This window comes from Bos indicus, chromosome 19 (genome assembly GCF_029378745.1).
Source record: "Bos indicus isolate NIAB-ARS_2022 breed Sahiwal x Tharparkar chromosome 19, NIAB-ARS_B.indTharparkar_mat_pri_1.0, whole genome shotgun sequence".
NCBI classification, from domain to species: domain Eukaryota; kingdom Metazoa; phylum Chordata; class Mammalia; order Artiodactyla; family Bovidae; genus Bos; species Bos indicus.
In genome coordinates this window covers 13898084-13918884 of record NC_091778.1, presented here as the reverse complement: position 1 = coordinate 13918884, position 20801 = coordinate 13898084, and the positions used below count along the sequence as shown (strand labels likewise).

Sequence of the window (20801 nt, the reverse complement as noted above, 5' to 3'; positions counted from 1 at the left end):
AAAAGAACAAAGTTGGACTCGTCGCACCATACACAAAAATTAGCACAAAACAGATGAGACCTAAAAGTAAAAGCTAAAATTCTTACAGGGAAAAAGAAGAGTAAATCTTTGTGACCTTAGTTTCCCAGACGAAACAAGGAATGAAAGGAAGAATGGGTAAGCCCATCAAGAGAGTGAATTATGTGACGAGTGAATATTTTTGCAAACCAGGTATCTTATAAGGGACCGGGATCTAGAATACATAAAGAACTCTTACAACTCAAGTATTAAAAAGACAAATAACCCAATTAAAAACTGAACAAGGACCTGAACGGACATCTATTTATAGATATGTAGATGGACACATGTAAATCTTTATACATGATCCAAAGAAATAAATCAGATATTCTAACTTAAGTTTTCTCGGCAGCACGAATTTACAGTCTGACAATTTTGACCTAAGGAAGAAGCTGAAGAAAAAGAAAGGCTCAAGTTAGTATATATTTGAATTTGGAAGAATGTTGTTTTAATTACTATGGATCCAGTTTAAATCCCTTCCTCTAATTGGCAACTTATATTAATTCGTTAAATTGCTGCTGCTGCTAAGTCACTTCAATCGTGTCCGACTCTGTGCGACCCTATAGACGGCAGCCCACCAGGCTCCCCCGTCCCTGGGATTCTCCAGGCAAGAACAATGGAGTAGGTTGCCATTCCTTCTCCAATGCAGGAAAATGAAAAGTGAAAGTGAAGTAGCTCAGTCGTGTCCCACTCTTAGGGACCCAATGGACTGCAGCCTACCAGGCTCCTCCATCCATGGGATTTTCCAGGCAAGAGTACTGGAGTGGGGTGCCATTGCCCTCTCTGCGTTAAATTGCTAATTATATCCTAAAATGAAAAATTCTAAATTCCAAATTTTTATATTATATTAGCATTTAAGACAAAACAGGAGGATGGATTCATACTGAAAAAAGGTCCCAATAAATAGTATTAGGAAAAAATTGTCATAAATCCAAAATAAAGACAGCAAGAAAGTACATAATAATTCTACACAAGAATACATGATAAAATTAATACACCATATATCCCCACCAAGAAAAAAAGTAAAACACACATAAAAAAAGCAGTAAGTGTACTTTCTATATTATAAACCATAAACTCAAAAGCACATAGCACAGGTTAGAAATTACAACCGTCACTAATTAGGACAGTGAATTAAGGTTTATGAAATACACTAAGCTTAAAATTCTTACTATAATTTTCAGTTTTATTAACTGTATTCTCATTTCACCTTTCAAATGACATATTACATAACTGTATATATACTTTATTCACTGCATAAGGCAGTGAATTTAATGTTAGAAAGGGAATATTTATACCAACTTAGCTCACTGCATCTCTACCTAAAAATTTTTTACGGAATCTAAATAAGACTTTACAAGTTTCATATACAAAATAATTTTACAGAATTAATTTAATTAGGTCTTACTATATGGAAAGATTTAAAACTCAAAGTTTATAAAAACACTCCCAACATAAAAAGGACATGTCAGAGTGACAAAGTTCATAAGAATAAGAAGCCAATCATAGAAATGGTCCCATGATTATGATCTGCGGCTCTTAAAGATCAGAAGTACACAGAAGCTCAGCTGCACGCCTGCAGTTCTCCCATTTGGCCTCTAACAACACAGCCATATTGACATCTAAAACAAGACCTATTTACCTACTCAGCAAGAAAAATAACTGTAGGGAAGATTAAATCGGTCAAGACCAGGAGAACCCTCAAGAATTCAGACTGGTGGATAACTATCTCAAAGGAAAACTTAGAGCATGAAGATTACCTCGGCAACTTTTGGAGGCACTCCATCTCCAAGCACTTCCCTGATGAAGCAGTGCTGGCCCATGTAATACGAGAGTCCACAAGTCCTCTTGAAGGCATCTTTCAGTCGTTTCAGCTCGACATCTGTAACTGCAATTCAGAAACAGAAGATGGGTAAGAAACCTGAGGAGAAAAGATGTCTCTCAAAATCTTTACTTTTTTTTCAACCCAGTTCCTAACAAAAACTAGCAAATACTACTTCTCTTCCCAAATAAGTAAAATAAATCCAAAGATATTTTTTATAATTCTAATATTTTCAAATTTAATCTTAAAAATAAATATGAAAATTCTTGACCCACTGTCTTCAATTGGCAGAACATTAAATTATGCATACAAATTCTAGGCAGGGGTAAAGAAGAGGTAACAATTAGCAGGTAAGCTGAATGGCATTAGGCTCTGACATTAATACCTTTTCAGCAGCAATGTACTCCTCTGGAATAAAAATTATGTTATTTGTACTCTTTGAGCACCTATTTATCCATGCTCCCAAATTTAGCTTAAACTGTATCATCCTCAACAAAGAAAGTAACCTATAAATAGATGATGCTAATAAACTATAATTTTTAGACATCCACTAACAAAAAAATTACTGAGCCATTACTTTATTTTAGGCATTGAAGCCTTTCACTGAATAGAACAATCTCTGTCTACAAGGAGAGAAAACTATTCTTTAGTACTATGCGGTAAGTGAAGGTACCACAAATGGTGCCTTTAGCCCACGCTGGAGAAGAAAGATACATGTATACCTGTGATGGATTCATTTTGATATTTGGCAAAACTAATACAATTATGTAAAGTTTAAAAATAAAATAAAATTAAAAAAAAAAAAAGACTTATGGATGGAAGGCTGGATGGAAATTTAAAGGTTAACCCAAGCGAAACGGACAAGGGCATGCCAGGCAGAGATAATAGTTTGTTTGAAAGTATACAGAGCAGGATGTATAAAGTTACCAGAAAAAAATGAACAAGGCTGGGAGTAGTAAGATAAACCTAAGGCAGTCATTGACCAAGTCATAGCAATTCTGTTCTGACACAGTAAGGAAGGGATTCAGTCAGACACAATTCAGGTATGAACTCCAGGCAGATAGGAAACAGAACACAGTCAGATAAAATTCAGGTAGTTTACAAGTTCTGTGGTAAGCAAAATGTGGAAGCAAAAGGTGGACTGCTACTATGAGAAGAAAAAGGAGAAGCTGTTGGGGAACTATTTAGAAGAAAAGTCAACAGAATTTGAAACTTAACTGAAGAGTAGAAGTAATGTAGAATAACATTCAGGATTCTACCCTGAGAAACTCTGAAGGATGGTCTTAGCATATAGAAAGGGAATGTAAGAAAAAAAAGTGAGGAAGGAAAAATGATAAATAATAAAATTAAATGATTAGTCATGTATGGATGTGAGAGTTGAACTGTAAAGAAAGCTGAGTGCTGAAGAATTTGTGCTTTTGAACTGTGATGTTGGAGAAGACTCTTGAGAGTCCCCTGGACTGCAAGGAGATCCAACCAGTCCATCCTAAAGGAGATCAGTCCTGGGTATCCATTGGAAGGACTGAAGTTGAAGCTGAAACTCCAATACTCTGGCCACCTGATGTGAAGAACTGACTCACTGGAAAAGACCCTGATGCTGGGAAAGATTGAGGGCAGGAGGAGAAGGGGATGACAGAGGATGAGGTGGTTGGATGGCATCACCGACTCAATGGACATGAGTTTGGGTGGACTCCGGGAGTTGGTGATGGACAGGGAGACCTGGCATGCTGCGATTCATGGGGTCGCAAAGAGTCAGACACGACTAAGCGACCGAACTAAACTGAACTGAAATGATAAGGACATACTGAAAATGAGCAACCTTCAGGAAACCCACTGAGTTTTTACAATTATGAGTGTAAAGTTTAGGCAAGGTTTGATGAAAGTCATGAGCATGTAGCTGGCAATTAAAGTCATGAATAAAGAGCACAAATGACATAGAGACAAAACTGGAAGAAAGCAATGCTTCCAGTACCTGCTGAGAAAGAAAAAAATATTCAAACAAGACTGACAAGGAATACTTGGGAAAAACAAAAGCAGTTTCCAAAGGACAAGAAGAAGGGGCTGGTCTACACACTCGAGGAAGGCAGAAAGGGCCAGCAAGATAAAGACTGAAGAGTGCCTGGCACACAGATTATCAGTCAAGAAGTCTGTGGTAGGGAGGGAAAGTTCACAAATTCTACAACCTGTAGGTCAATGATAAAACAATAAGAACTAATACACAAATAAGCAGCTACAGAAAAGTATAACTACTAAATGCTTAATTCATTAAAAAAAATAAATTCATAATATTAACATCCCAATTTACTGATTTCCCCCCCCTTTTTAGAATGCAAAAGTGAAAAAACAAAAGAAAGATAATTTTATAAATTATAGTTATGGAGGAGAAATTCCTTCAGTGACTGGAATACCTATTTCTTCAGTATGCCTACTTTTCATTAATGGCTTTACTAACAAATTAGATGTTCGTAGTCCAGAGAAGACAAGAAAAATCAATCACTGTGAGAATCTATACACTGTTGGTTACAGATATTTGAAGGAATGCTTGGTAATATGTTTAAAAAAAGCAATGATGACTGATGACTAATGAATCTATTCACTTATAACATGAGAAGACATACACATAAACTTTTTAAAGCATTTGTAAAAGCAAACAGGGCTTCCCTGGTGGCTCAGTGGTAAAGAATCCACCTGCCAAAGCAAGAGACGCAGGTTCAATCCCTGGGTTAGGAAGATCCCCTGGATAAGGAAATGGCAACCCATTCCAGTATTCTTACCTGGGAAATCTCATGGACAGGGAAACTTGGCGGGCTACAGTCTATGATAGCCAAAAGAGTCAGACACGACAGAGTAACTAAACAACAACAAAAGCAAACAGACAGACTGAATAAGCTATTGTATAGGCACAAAATAGACTATCAGACACTAAAATACTGCCAGAGATCCATACTTACTGAAAATAAACAGTATTTTTATTAAAAAATAAAATCTGACAATTCCTTGTCTCCAACCTGCAGACAAGGAATACCTAAAAGTGTTCACTATACAAGTGAAACCTTCAAAATTTTCAAAATAAAAATTTAGGCAGGATGGAAAACAAAAGAGAATCAAGCCTAGAAAATTTAAGGTAGGAAAACATAATATTAATTTAGAAAGAAAAGGCAATCTCTGGAAAAATTAGAAAGTTCAACACGTGGGATTTTTCTTTACCTCCTTTCTCTCTACAGACTTCACTAAAATTGCAGTAAGAATTAAAAAAGGACACAAACTCACAAGGACAAAGAAAATAGGAGAAAGAAGAACTGAGGAACTATGAGAGTCAATCTTTTTCTGGGGAACATTAGTGTCTGGAAGAGTGGTGACTCACTTAAGCAGACCCATGAAAACTGAAACCTAAGCAATTGAAACCAACTGAGAAATGTGGACAAGAAAGTAAACTAACTTAACCTGTCTAGAGCACCCAAAAAAGGCTCCGGAATTCACTGTACCAGTTACCACACACAAAAAAGGGAGGGTAGCGGTAGAAAGCGGGATGGAAGAGAAATTGGTTGAAAGTTACAAGAGAAGTGCTTAGACTAATCTCAGGTCCCTTAAAGCACAAGAGTCAGGCACCAATCTACCATCTAGCCACCGCACACCACTTTTAGATGTAGATATATATCAAGAAACCAAAGACACAGAGACAGAAAGGCTCCATACTCGACCACACCGGGTTTAGCTACAGGAAGGACAATGAGGTATGAAAAAAGGTGAAGATTAAGTCAGCATCTGCATCGTGCTGCCCTCCCTCCCCCTGTTCTCCCCCTGGGCAGAATCAATAAGCATTCTTCTCTGAAGAAAGTAAATGATCCTAGAACAAAGACCTACTGTTACCGACATGGGGTGAGGGGGATGCCGCCATTCCCTTTTAAAAATGGCTGGGTTCCCAAAAGGAAAATCCACAAGTCAACAAGGGATATCAGTTAAGTTCAGTTCAGTCACTCAGTCGTGTCCGACTCTTTGCGACCCCATGAATCGCAGCACGCCAGGCCTCCCTGTCCATCACCAACTCCCGGAGTTCACTCAGACTCACGTCCATTGAATCGGTGATGCCATCCAGCAACACTGGATGCCATCTAGCATCCACAACAAGGGATATACTCAAACATATAAGTCTTCCAATCAATCTTTTAATGCATAAACTATTTAAAATAAAAAGTCAGTTTGATAGTCATTATACAGTTGCTTCCCTGGTGGCTCAGAGGTTAAAGCATCTGCGTGGAATGCAGGAGACCCAGGTTCCATCCCTGGGTTGGGAAGATTCCTTAGAGAAGGAAATGGCAACCCACTCTAGTACTCTTGCCTGGAGAATCCCATGGAGGGAGGAGCCTGGTAGGCTACAGTCCATGGGGTCACAAAGAGTAGGACACGACTGAGCAACTTCACGACACGATACAGTTAAACATATACTTAACCTTATAACCCAATTAATTCCACTCCTTGTTAATTACACAAGAAAATACTGCACAGAAATATACATAGGAGCTTTATTAACAATAGGAAAAAAAAAACTAGAAACAATAACCCCTTGATAAAGGAACAGGTGATGAAGTAAATGCAGTATAGCATACAATGGAATAGTATTCTGCAGTAAACATGAAGAAACTACTGATCCATGCATCAACATAAATGAATCTCAAAAACTACACTGAGCAAAATAAGCCAGACACAGAAGAGCATATACCATATGACTACATTATATATAAAAGTCGCAAAGGAGCAAAACCAGTTATGGTGTCCAAGACAGTGGTTGACAGGTAGTGAAGTAGGGAGTATGTGACTGGAGTTGTAGGAAACAGACACCTGCAGAGAGATAGGAGGGAACTATTCTGAGGTGTGGAAATGTTTTATATATTTGATTGGGGTGGTGGCTACAAAAGTGAACAACTGTTCACTTACTGAATTCTTAAAATCTATGCATTTTATTGTATATAAATTATGTATCAATAGCATAGACTGAAAAAAAAAAAGAATGAACAGTCAAAGAACACCAAATATTGAGGAAGATTTCAATAAGAAAATTACCAAGACAAATAGGGGAAAGGAGGGGTAAGTAGAAATACTAATGAAGGATGAAAAAAAGTGAAAACCTTCAAATATTTTCAGAAAAGGAGAATAAGAAAATTACATCCAAATAAGAATAGGGTACTGTAAAAATATAACAAGGAAAAAAGTACGATACTCTCTTGTACCTTTTCCAGAAAGTTACAGGAGACTGCCCTACAACAAAATGAGGGGGTAAACAAAGGAAAGAAGACAGATCCAGGAAACACTGACTATAGCACTTCAGTTCAGTCACTAGTCGTGTCTGACTCTTTGTGACCCATGGACTGCAGCACACCAGGCTTCCCTGTCCACCACCAACTCCCAGAGCTTACTCAAACTCATGTCTATCGAGTCGGTGATGCCATCCAACCATCTCATCCTCTGTCAGCCCCTTCTCCCCCGACCTTCAATTGTTCCCAGCATCAGGGTCTTTTCCAGTGAGTTAGTTCTTCACATCAGATGGCCAAAGTATTGCAGTTTCAGCTCCGGCATCAGTCCTTCCAATGAATATTCAGGATTGATTTCCTTTAGAATGGACTGGTTGGATCTCCATGCTGCCCAAGGGACTCTTAAGAGTCTTCTCCAACACCACAGTTCAAAAGCATCAATTCTTTGGCACTCAGCTTTCTTTATAGGAGTACATCAAAGCTGTATATTGTCACTCTGCTTATTTAATTTATATGCAGAATACATTATATGAAATACCAGGCTGGATGAAGCACAAGCTGGAATCAAGATTGCCAGGAGAAATATCAATAACCTCAGATATGCAGATGACACCACCCTTATGGCAGAAAGCAAAGAACTAAAGAGCCTCTAGATGAAAGTAAGAGAAGAGAGTGAAAAAGTTGGCTTAAAACTCAACATTCAGAAAACTAAGGTCATGGCATCTGGTCCCATCACTTCATGGCAAATAGATGGGGAAACAATGGAAAGAGTGACAGACTTTATTTTTGGGGGCTCCAAAATCAAGGCAGATGGTGACTGAAGCCACGAAATTAAAAGATGCTTGCTTCTTGGAAGAAAAGCTATGACTAACCTAGACAGCATATTAAAAAGCAGAGACATTACTTTGCCAACAAAGGTCCATCTAGTCAAAGCTATGGTTTTTCCAGTAGTCACGTATGGATGTGAGAGTTGGACGGACTGCAACAGGAGAGAGGTAAAGGAAATTTCCAGGATGATTAAGGTATCTGAGGAGGACAGCTACGCAGTAAGCACAGAGAACAAGACCAGATTAGAAATGAAGAAAGGACTCCAGAATAAAAGTGGAAAGTCTGACAGTAAACTAATACATCTGACCACAATGATAATATCTTAAAGAGGTATTTCACCTTCAAAAAAATAAATCTTGGGACTTCCATGGTGGTCCAGTGGCTAGGACTCTTTGCTCCCAATGCAGGGGGCTCGGGGTTCAATCCCTGATCAGGGAACTGGATTCCACATGCTGCTACTGAAGAACCAGCTCAGCCAAATAAATAAATCTCAAGGACTGGTTTTACTTTAGGTTTTGCTTAATCTAAGGAACTGTAGAAACATTTCAACTAACCTATAACACTCATGAGAGTTAAGAAACCAACTAGAATCTTATTGAAAACTATAGGAACAGAACTAAAATCCTTTCTCAAACAGGAAAAGTGAAAGTGAAAGTCGCTCAAACAGGAAGTATGAATAAAAGACAAGGGAATAAGGGAGAAAGTTTGCTCTTCTCATATCAACACAAATTTTTAAGAGAACTGAACACAAACCTCATTCAACAGAAAGCCTTGATTTCAAGATCAGTTTTCAAAATATTCAATTAGTGAGAATTAGCAACTCACACTCAAATACAAGATATGGTAAGAAAAATAAAGTACTTGATAGTCACTTAATGATTAGAGCACGAAAGTATTGATAAAAGCAATTACAAAGAAAAGGCAAATACTGAAACAGAAATAAAATAAAGATTATGGTGTTTACCACAGAAACAGAATCCCTCCAGTAAGACCCTCTGAAATGCAATCAGTCAACCAATCATTAATTAAAGGTTACTGGGCCCTTACTGATCACATGCCCAAAAACTGTGCTAGGCCATGAGGAACACAAAACTAATAAGCCAAGTTTGCCTTCGAGGAACTCAGCCAAGAGACAGACTCATGAATAAGCAATGACAATACAGTAAACATAAAAGACATAGTTGTGCACAGGGAAGAACACCTAAAAACGGGAAAGAGTGCTCCCAAACTACATCACTAAGTACAACTAAGAACAAAGCAGATAGCTAGTTGTGATTCTAGTGACTATTTGCACATATATATATATATTTCATATCAAGATCTCCTTGTTGTGATTTCTTCTCACATTTGGGCATCCAAAGCATGACATTCTCAAGACCTAGCTGACCTATAATAAACCTAATATAGCAACTTATCAATATAAACAACCTAAGTTGAAACTCCAATACTTTGGCCACCTCATTTGAAGAGTTGACTCATTGGAAAAGACCCTGATACTGGGAGGGATTGGGGGCAGGAGGAGAAGGGGATGACAGAGGATGAGATGGCTGGATGGCATCACCGACTTGATGGACACGAGTTTGGGTGAACTCCAGGAGTTGGTGATGGACAGGGAGGCCTTGCGTGCTGCGATTCATGGGGTTGCAAAGAGTCGGACACGACTGAGTGACTGAACTGAACTGAATCACCAGTTACAAGAGAAAATACTTGTCTTCTGAGCTAAGTAGGATTTATATGCATGCGTGCTCAGTCACTCAGTTGTGTCTGACTCTTTGTGACACCATGGACTGTAACCCACCAGGTTCCTTTGCTCATGGAATTTTCCAGGCAACAATATTGGAGTGGGTTGCCATTTCCTACTCCAGAAAATCTTTTCAACCTAGGGATCAAACCTGCGTCTCTTGCACCTCCTGCATTGGCAGGTGGATTCTTTACCACTGTGCCAGTTGGGAATAGAGAAGTAAGATTTACAGCTTGTATCAACTGGTGTAACAGTGACTGATGTGGCTGGATTTGGTTTAAACGTAACCACAAATCTGTGTTTCCTGAACACCTTCTCATCTAAGACTTTCCCACTCTCTCTCATTACTTGGTTTTCAGCGCAGGATGAAAGCAACAGTATACTGTGTGAGCTAAGGGGAGGACGCTGAAGTCATCCAGGCAGTCTATATCCCAGTGACGGACTACATAGGCAGGGTGGTGGGCACTAACAAGAAACTTGTACTTAACACTCTCCACTATTTCTGAACCGAATTTCATTTGATTCTCTCCCATCACTATCAATAAATACTGTCCAAATAAATGAACATACATGTGTAATTCCAACACAAAAGGCCAGAAACATGAGGCATCTCCTTTGTACCTGACTATTCTCAGATTCGACACTGGGAAAAAAAGTTGTATGAATAAAATATTCTGTAGCTCCTCTGCTCTGGAACACAAGTTCAAGAATAAAAGGAATTACTGGTGGTAGTAAAGACTAATGATGCAAAGTTCAAAAACAGAAATACTGGTAATATAAATGAAGTGGGGCAGGTAGGGCCTGTGGAACCCTAGAAAACACATATTCCTTCCCCAGCATGAAGCTGCTACTAAGTTCCAGGCATAGGCTGCAATGTAGCAATAAGGAACCCAAGAATGTAAAATTTTTGTGAAATCTCTCTACTTTAAAAGTATTAGCAGTTAATTAAAAAAAAAATTAACCAATATGCAGTCTTAATATGGCCCACCAGCTGCCAAGTTTGGAAACCTGTGGTCAACTGGTTATGAGCACAAACAAAACATACATATATTTGAATCTAACACTGTCACTTATGTGTGTGTGTGTGTGTGTGTGTGTGTCTGTGTATAATAAAGGTTTAAATGCAGGAAAAGAATGGATGTCCAATAATGCCAGTCTAGGAGGAGAGGAGATTTCCAGCAGCAATGAGAGCAGCCCTGTTCCCTTTCCACTCCTAACTCTGGAAGAAAGTTGTGACAAATGAGGTCCAGAGGGAGGAGGTAAAAGTTCAAAAAAGAACAATCTTTTTCTGCCCCTCTCCTTTTTCCTCCTTACCTGCAGACTAATATTACTACCCCAGCAGACCCACCTAACCCTGGAACAAAGGGACGGAAGGAAAAGAAAAAGCAAGGAGGAGAAACATCAAGAAAAAGGAGGCCATTTCTGCAGGTATGACAGACAAGCATAGAGAAAGTATTGTCATTCATTAATTGTAAAGAAGGCACCCAAGTCACCTCTTAGTATCCTCAGGGAATCAGTTCCAAGACAAGCACTGCCACTCCACTCACCAAAATCCAGGGAGGAACAAAATCTCTTATATTAAACGATGTAGTATTTGCATATGATCTAAAGAAGTCCTCCTCTAGATTTTTTTTATACTCTGTATTTTAAGTCATCTCCATATCCTTTCTAATGGGCTTCCCTGGTGGCTCAGTGGTAAAGAATCTGCCTATCAACACAGGAAACTGAAATATCCCCTAGAGAAGGAAATGGCAAATCACGCCAGTATTCTTGCCTGGGAAATCCCATAGACAGAAGAGCCTGGCTGGTTACAGTCCATGGGGTTGCAAAGAGTTGGACGCGACTTAGCAACTAAACAATTCCTCATAATACCTAAAACAATATAAATGTGAGGTAAACTGCTGCCAGGAGCCAGCACGGGAGTTCCCACCCATGACAAGGTCATGCAGGAGAGCCCTGATGGGCAAGGCGAGTCAGGGCTCAAGGGCCCCCCTGGATCTGCCTGAGCGTCTACCCCAAACCAGAATCTGTCTGTTTTACTATTTCACGACTTTCACCAACTCTTCTGACATTAACGGGGGCTATCCCCAACCACCTTTCTCTGAAAAAAATCAACTTAGAGCTCTAGTTAATAAATCTCCTGGGCATAATAGGAGTGTTTCAATTCAAACCCCTCCGATGACTTTCTAGCTTGCCTGACAGGTTTGTTTGGACTCCTGCAGCTACCCATGTGATTGTTCACAGCCTCCCAACCACGAGAGGCACGGGAAGCTTAAGATATTCTAACAATGCAGAGCTTCTCAGAAAATTAAAATTTTAAGAATAGAACTAGTAGAGGATTTCTTTCTTGAGCTAATGCTTGCTGCCAAGTTTCCATATCCCTTACCTACTGTGTCCCTGGGAGTGTATTGATTAATATAGTTGCTATATAGAAATGTAAGTAGTAACTTTAATGTTTGTAACCTTGGACCCTTGAGTTAATTCTTTCCTTGTTACAGCCCACCACACTTTTGCCCTATAGGAATGCAACTTTATCTAATGCTTTCGGAGGGTGGCGCCTGACTTTAGACTAATCACCTTTAAAGAAAAATAAGTTTTCTGAAGAAAGGGTCATAAAATGTTAACAGGCCTCCTGGCCAGAAGATGATGTAAATCACCTAAAGCCTTTGCATATGATAAGTTTGCAGAAAGAAAGCCTGGCTTCGATAGGAGTCAAAGACTGCTGACCTTGCATGACTCTACACCCCCTATTATTCTCTATGCACAATTTAAGGTATAAAAGCTACTTTGGAAAATAAAGTTGTGGGCCTCGCTCATCAGGCTTGGTCTCCCCGTGTCGTTCTTTCTTGTTTCCTTTTCTCTCCTTTTCTTCTCTGTTCTTCCTTCAGGATGAATGATGGGAGCGTGGGGGCTCTCTGAGACTACTTATTTGCCTGGGCTTCTAAGACCCACTCGAGAAGGTGCCTAAGGTGGGGCACCTTCCGCGATTCGAGAGAGCGCCTGTGGCCTCCGGAGTCAGAGCAAGTTCGGTGTCACGAACTTTATTAGTTTCCCACATAAACCAGTCAGGTCAAGCCTCTGTGTCTTTCTCCTTTTATCTATCCTTTTAATCGCCAACGCGGTCCTCCTGAGGGAATCCCTGGATCCAACCGGGGTTAGGGTTAGATGCTATCAATATATAGTTGTCTGCATGTAACAGGACTGGCAAATTGAAGTTTTGTGGTTTTTTGGAACTTTCTGGAATTTCCCCCTCCCAAATACCCTTCTTCACTTTCACTTTTCACTTTCATGCATTGGAGAAGGAAATGGCAACCCACTCCAATGTTCTTGCCTGGAGAATCCCAGAGACGGAGGAGCCTGATGGGCTGCCGTCTATGGGGTCACACAGAGTCGGACACGACTGAAGTGACTTAGCAGCAGTAGCAGAGGGTGTTTTTAAATGGATTTTTAAAATATAAGGCCTTTGACTGTGTAGATCACAACATATTGTGTAAAATTCTCAAAGAGATGGGAATACCAGACCACCTTACCTGCTGCCTGACAAACCTGTAGGCAGGTCAAGAAGCAACAGTTAGAACCAGACATGGAACAGCAGACAGGTTCAAAATTGGGAAAGGTGTACGTCAAGGCTGTATACTGTCACCTTATTTATTTATATGCAGAGTACATCACGAGAACTGCCGGGTTGGATAAAGCACAAGCTGGAATCGATATTGCCGGGAGAAATATCAGTAACTTCAGATATGCAGATGACACCATCCTTACGGTAGAGAGCGAAGAGGAACTAAAGAGCCTCTTGATGAAGGTGAAAGAGGCAAGTGAAAAAGCTGGCTAAAACTCAACATTCAAAAAGCTAAGAACATGCATCCGGTCCCATCACTTCATGGCAAACAGATGGGGAAACAATGGAAACAACAACAGACTTTATTTTTGGGGGCTCCAAAATCACTGCAGATGATGACTGCAGCCATGAAATTAAAAGATACTTGCTCCTTGGAAGAAAAGCTATGACAAACCTACACAGCGTATCAAAAAGCAGAGACATCACTTTGCCAACAAAGGTCCGTCTAGTCAAAGCTACAACCAACTTGCATTTCTTCTAAACAATATTAGTTTAGCATTGAAAATTCAACATAATGCATCAAATTAAGAAAATAAAACAAGGGGGGAAATCTACTATTATTTTTACAGATACAGAAGAGATATTTAATAAACTTCAAAACTCTTTCATTATTTCAAAATGAAACTTTCAGCAAATTAGAAATAGCAGGGCATTTTCTTTATCTGAGAAATCACATCTTTAAAAAAAAAATCACACTTCATATGCTTTCATGTAAAAATTCTTCCAACTTTAAAGTGAAATATTAAAAGATTTCCCCAAGATCAGGAATAACAAAACGATATCACTGCTTAGCAATTCAATCCAACATTTAATAATGAAAAAGTGCCTAGCCAAGCCTTTAGAATTAAAAAATGCAAAGAAAAGCAAAATTAAAAGTGTCAGTATTTACACACTATATGGTGGTGTACATAGTTCAACTCTATGGACAATATATTAGACATAATAAGTGAACAACAACAAAAAAAAAGACAAAAAGCAGAGACATCACTTTGCCAACAAAGGTCCGTCTAGTCAAAGCTATGGTTTTTCCAGTGGTCATGTATGGATGTCAGAGTTGGATCATAAAGAAAGCTGAGTGCCAAAGAATTGACGTTTTTGAACTGTGGTGTTGGAGAAGACTCTTGAGAGTGAGTCCCTTGGAGACCAAACCAGTCAATCCTAAAGGAAATAAATTCTGAATATTCATTGGAAAGACTAATGTTGAAGCTGAAGCTCCAATACCTTGGCCACTTGCTAAGAGCTGACCTACTGGAAAAGACCATGATCCTGGGAAAGACTGAAGTCAGGAGGAGAAGAGGACAACAGATGATGAGATGGTTGGATGGCATCACAGACTCAGTTGTCATGAATTTGGGCAAACTCCAGGAGATGGTGAAGGACAGGGAAGGCTGGCGTGCTGCAGTCCATGGGGTCACAGAGAGTCGGACATGACTGAACGACTGAATAACAACAACAAGAATATAAACAAAAGCAGAAAAAACATTTCACTGCTGTTTGTCTAGCTGTTTCCAGTTACATAGTAATCCAAGCATATTCTGAATGGCCCATACAGCTACATAAAATATCAGGAAAGCTAAACAAAACTATGTATTTCAACTAATTATATACAGGCAGGGCTTCCCAGGAAGAGCTAGTGGTAAAGAACTCGCTTGCCAATGCAGGAGATATAAGAGATGTGGGTTTGATCGCTGGGTCGGGAAAATCCCCTGGAGGAAAGCATGGTAACAACTGACTCCAGTACTCTTGCCTGGAGAATCCCACGGACAGAGAAGCCATTGGGTCCAAGCAGGCTATAGTCCACAGGGTCGCAAACAGTCGGACACAACTGAAGCAACTTTGCATGCACGCGTACACACATACAGAGGTATCCCCCAGTTTCCAAAAGTTCACTTTATACCACTTCACTTTTAATGAGAAACCTGCATTAGCACCTCTTTTCGTTAACCAAAAGAAATCTGAGGATGTTTGTTTTTATGAAAAAAAGGTGACAAGAGAAAACAGCTTTCAGCATTTGTTTTCCAAAGGACTATTAGAGAGGCATCATGCACCGCAAGCACTGCCACGCACCTTCCCGAGGCACTCCACCAGCATCTCAGCATCAAGCCACCACAGCTCTGAACTCTGTCTGTGGGCACTGTGTTTTACCTTTATTCCATAAATTCTTATTCCTGGAATCACCTGAGGTGCACTGAAAGAATTCTGATGCCCAGGCTCCAACCCAAAACAATAAACTGAAGTCTGTAAGTAGAACCCAGGGATTCAAATGTTTGCTAAATAAATGAATACATAAGTAACATTCTAATAACACAAAGTAGAATATAATAAATAGCCTAAATGGTATAAGCAAGTGATATGGGAGTACAGAAGGTTACAGAGGAATCTAGGAAGTTTCATAAAAGGGGGCCATTCCCACGCTAGAAAATTAAGAATGAGCCCAAGACAGAGAAACAGGAAGAACAGTCAGGTATCAGGAAGGGAGTGAGCACAGAGGTCAGAGGATGTTAGGAATGTTTAGAGCTGGGGGTCCCCAGTCTCCAGGATCTAAGGCCTGGTGATCTGAGGTGGAGCGGATGTAATAACAATAGAAATAAAGTGCAGAGTAAGTCACCTGAATCATCCCCACCCCCACCCCCGGTCTTCCACGAAACGGGTCCCTGGTTTCAGAAAGGTTGAAGATGACTGGTTTGCAGAACAGTTTGAGAGGCTGGAATGCAAATTGTGGGAATTGTGAAAGAAAAGTATGGGAAAAGAAGTGGAAGGAATATCTACGGTGATAAATATGCTAATGAGTTTTATGTTTTCAGGAGTTATTCTGGTAAGAGTGTGAAAGAAGTATAATAAAATGTAAACTTTTAAAATTTGGAATGCACACCTGGAGGCTAATGAAAAATTAAATCTGATTTAAGACTTCTATACTAAGTGTTCACTGTTCATATGAACGCAACACATTCCACGTATGGACCCCAAATCAGATCATGAGGCCTTAAATGCTGGAGGTTTGGGGACCCATGCTCTAAACATCTGAAAAATCTGAAAAAGAAAGCCAAAGAGATATACATTAGCCCTCATACAAATCCATTCCTCCTCATTTTATGTCATCTTCTGATAACAGAGAAGGCCACTGGGCCCTGATTTGAGATCTCCAGCGTTATGGAAAAATATTTACCAAAATTCCCACCATCAGTTTGCTGGCCTAAGAAAGAAATGATGCAGGAAGTAGAAGTAGAACAAGATTGAAGAAATGAAGGCAAATGAAATAAGAAAGTTAATTAAGTGAAAATAGAAAGGTTAAAGAGAAAATATTAGACAAAGAGGCATCGAAAATCAACATACATTTCATTGGTAACCCATATTTAACTATACCCAAATTTAACTAGGGTGGTGGGTCAGCACCCTGAACCCCTAAAGTTAATCAAAGGTCAACCATAATTACATTTCTGTTATGGATCAAATGTATGTGTCACTACACATTCATATGCTGAAGCTCTAACCCCCAGCGTGACTGCATTTGGAGTTAAGAAGTCAGTTCAGTTCAGTTGTTCAGTTGTGTCTGACTCCGAGATCCCACAGACTGCAGCACTCCAGGCCTCCCTGTCCATCACCAACTCCCGGAGTTCACTCAAACTCATGTCCATTGAGTCGGTGATGCCATCCAGCCATCTCATCCTCTGTCGTCCCCTTCTCCTCCTGCCTTCAATCTTCCCCAGCATTAGGGTCTTTTCAAATGAGTCAGTTCTTCACATGAGGTGGCCAAACGATTGGAGTTTCAGCTTCAGCATCAGTCCTTCCAATGAATATTCTGGACTGATCTCCTTTAGGATGGACTGGTTGATCTCCTTGCAGTCCAAGAGACTCTCAAGAGTCTTCTCCAACACCACAGTTCAAAAGCATCAATTCACTCAGCTTTCTTTATAGTCCAACCCTCACATCCATACATGACCACTGGAAAAATTATAGCTTTGACTAGACGGACCTTTGTTGGTAATGTCTCTGCTATTTAAGTTAAGAAGTAATTCCTGTTAAATGAGATTATAAGGGTGGGGCCAATCAGATTAATGTCCACGTAAGAAGAAACATGACTCACAGTGTCTCTAGGACCTTCCCACATACATAGAAGGCCATGTGAGGAGCTCAGAAAGAAGGCAGCCATCTGCAAGCCAATAGTCCTTACCAGAAACCAAACTCTCCTAGAATCTAAACTTTTGTAGACTTTCCATCTCCAGAACTGAGACAAAATAAATTTGTTTTTTAAGCCAACCAGTCTATGGTATTTGTTATGGTGGTGGTATTGTTTAGTCACTCAGTCGAGTCTAAGTCTTTTGAGACGCCAGTCTCCTCTGTCCTTGGAGTTTCCCAGGCAAGAATACCAGAGTGGGTTGCCATTTCCTGTGCCAGGAGATTTTTCTGACCCAGGGATTGAGCCTACATCTCCTATACTGGGAGGCAAGTTCACTACTGCTGTGGCACCAGGAAAGCCCTGTGATATGGCAGCCCAAGCTGTTTAATAGGTACAGAATTTGGTACTGAGAAGTGAGCTGCTACTGTAACAAATGTATAAAAATGCAGAAGCAGATCCTAAAAGAAATCAACCCTGAATATTCACTGGAAGGACTGATGCTGAAACTGAAGCTCCAATACTCTGCCACCTGACGCAAAGAGCTGACTCATTGGTAAGGACCCTGATGCTGCGAAAGACAGAAGGCAAAAGGAGAAGGGGGCAGCAGAGGATGAGATGGTTAGACAGCATCACCCATTCAATAGATATGAATTTGAGCAAACTCCAGGAGACAGTGAAGGACAGAGGAGTCTGGTGTGGTGCAGTCCATGGAGTCTCAAAGAGTTGGGCACGACTTAGCGACTGAACAACAACAATGGGTAGAGGCTGGAGGAGTTTTGAGATACTTGATAGAAAAGGCTTAGACTGCTGTTAAGGAACTGTTGGCAAAAGTATGGACATCAAAGGCAATTCTAGGGCAAGTTCAGAAAGAAGAGGGCTACAGAGAAAGTCTCCAACATCTTAAAGAATACATCATTAACAGAATGTTGGTTAGGAATATGAATGCTTAATGCCATTCTGGTGAGACTGAAACCAAATCCCACTGAAACCAAGTTCCCCCTGCAGAGTTTATGATTAACCTCTCTACCCAAAACTTCATTCCCGGCTGCTATCAAAAAAGTCTACAAACAATAAATGCAGGAGAGGGTGTGGAGAAAAGGAGACCATCTTATACTGTTGGTGGGAATGCAAACTAGTACAGCCACTATGGAGAACAGTGTGGAGATTCCTTAAAAAACTGGAAACAGAACTGCCATACAACCCAGCAATCCCACTGCTGGGGATATACACCGAGGAAACCAGAAATGAAAGAGATACGTGTACCCCAATGTTCATCACAGCACTGTTTACTATAGCTAGGACATGGAAGCAACCTAGATGTCCATCAGCAGAAGAATGGATAAGAAAGCTATGGTACATATACACAATGGAATATTCAGCTACTAAAAAGAATGCATTTGAATCAGTTCTGATGAAGTGGATGAAACTGGATGGAGCCTATTATACAGAGTGAAGTAAGTCAGAAAGAAAAACACCAATACAGTATATTAACACATATCTATGGAATTTAGAAAGATGGTAAAGATGGCCCTATATGCGAGACAGCAAAAGAGACACAGATGTAAAGAACAGACTTTTGGACTCTGTGGGAGAAGGCGAGGGTGGGATGATTTGAAAGAATAGCATTGTATATTATCATATGTGGAATAGACTGCCAGTCCAGGTTCAATGCATGAGACAGGGCGCTCAGGGCTGGTACAGTGGAATGACCCTGAGGAATGGGATGGGTGGGAGTGAGGTAGGAGGGGGGTTCAGGATGGGGAACGCATGTACACCCGTGGCTGATTCATGTCAATGTATGGCAAAAACCACTACAATATTATAAATTAATTAGCCTCCAATTAAAATTAATTAATTAAAAAAACCCTTTATTTCCTTTCTTGTACCACCCCTGCCCCTCGTGACCAAGGAGCATCAAAGAAAAGGAGGAGACTGACACCAAGTGGGACCTCACAGACTCTTCCTGGGTACTAGCCCCTCTGTGTCCCTCTCTGTTTTGGCCAAAGAGGAGACTCAAGTAGTTAACAATTAAAGAAGTGGAAAATGCTGAAACAAAGGAAAAGCAGTCAAGCAAGAAAAGTAATAGCTTGAACGGAGTCACAAAACTAAGTCACTGGAGGGATACAGAGAACAGTCTGACATGTATCATTGAGCTGTTCTACAGAAACTAAGATGCCTACCCAGTGGAGGGTGGTAACTACAAGCTGACCACAAGCATGACCACAAGCACAAAGACCCCCAAACTGACTGAAACCAGAAAATTGATGATTAAGATTCCTGAATATCACCACCAACCAATCAGAAGGATGTCCACTAGCTGATTCATGCACTCCATGACCCCAATCCCTAATTGCTGCCTTTTAAAACCCTTGCCTGAAAGTCACAGGGGGAGTTCAGGTCTTTTGATCATTAGCTGTGCACTCTCCTTGCGTGGTGCTCTGCAAAGAAAGGCCATGCATTTTTTCACCATTACCTGGCGTCAGGAGACTGCTTTGCTGAGTGGTGGGCCAATGAACCCAAGTTCAGTTGGGTAAAAAGATATCAGATAGAAATGAGGAAGAAGAAACCAGAGGAGAGATAACCCTTATTGTTGTTTTTTAGTCGCTAAGTCATGTTCAAGTCCTTTGCGACCCCATAGACTACAGCCCACCAGGCTCCTCTGACCACGGGATTTTCTAGGCAAGAATACTGGAGTGGGTTGCCATTTCCCTCTCCAGGGGATCTTCCTGATCCGACCTAAGGGATCAAACCCACTTCTGCATTAGCAGGCGGATTCTTTACCACTGAGCCACCAGGGAAGCCTCTGATTCTTATTAAAATGTGACAAAAAACTTGCCTGAACTGTGGTCATGTTCTAGTGTTCTACAGAATACAGAACTTTGAAGTGATGAAACTGGTTATTTGGGTGAGGAGATTTCTAAGCAAAACGTTGAAGACTTGTTTTCCTCTTACTTGTTTTTAGTAAAATGTAAAGAAAGAGATAAATGGAAGGAATTGTTGAACAAAAAGGACCCAGAACTTTAAGGTTTGGAAAATTCTCAGCCTATCCATACTGCAAAAAAATGATAAAGGCTTGATCTGAAGAGAACGCTAATATCTATTTGATAAGGAATTTAGTTATGTCCACGAGACCCAAACTTAAGCAACTACTTCAGCAGAAGCCAGGAATAAAGATGGGAATATAGCAGGAGATAGGCTTCCCAGGTAGCTCAGTGGTAAAGAATCCACCTGCCAATCCCTGGATCAAGAAGATCCCCTGGAGGAGGAAATGACACCCCAAGCAGACCAATACAATAGTCATATTACCAATAATAAACAGGCCAAATCCTCCTTTCTAGTTTAGATAGAAAAACTACTTAAATGCT

The 20801-nt window shown here is 40.3% G+C and overlaps 1 protein-coding gene across 1 annotated transcript in view; it reads right to left on the bottom strand.

Annotated features, from left to right (window-relative positions):
- USP32 (ubiquitin specific peptidase 32) overlaps positions 1-20801 on the bottom strand; it is a 203933-nt gene that overhangs the window by 137297 nt on the left and 45835 nt on the right. Inside the window, exon 2 of the mRNA XM_070772603.1 lies at positions 1818-1945. Coding sequence (XP_070628704.1) covers positions 1818-1945 — 128 coding nt within the window. The remainder of the gene's footprint in view (positions 1-1817; positions 1946-20801) is intronic.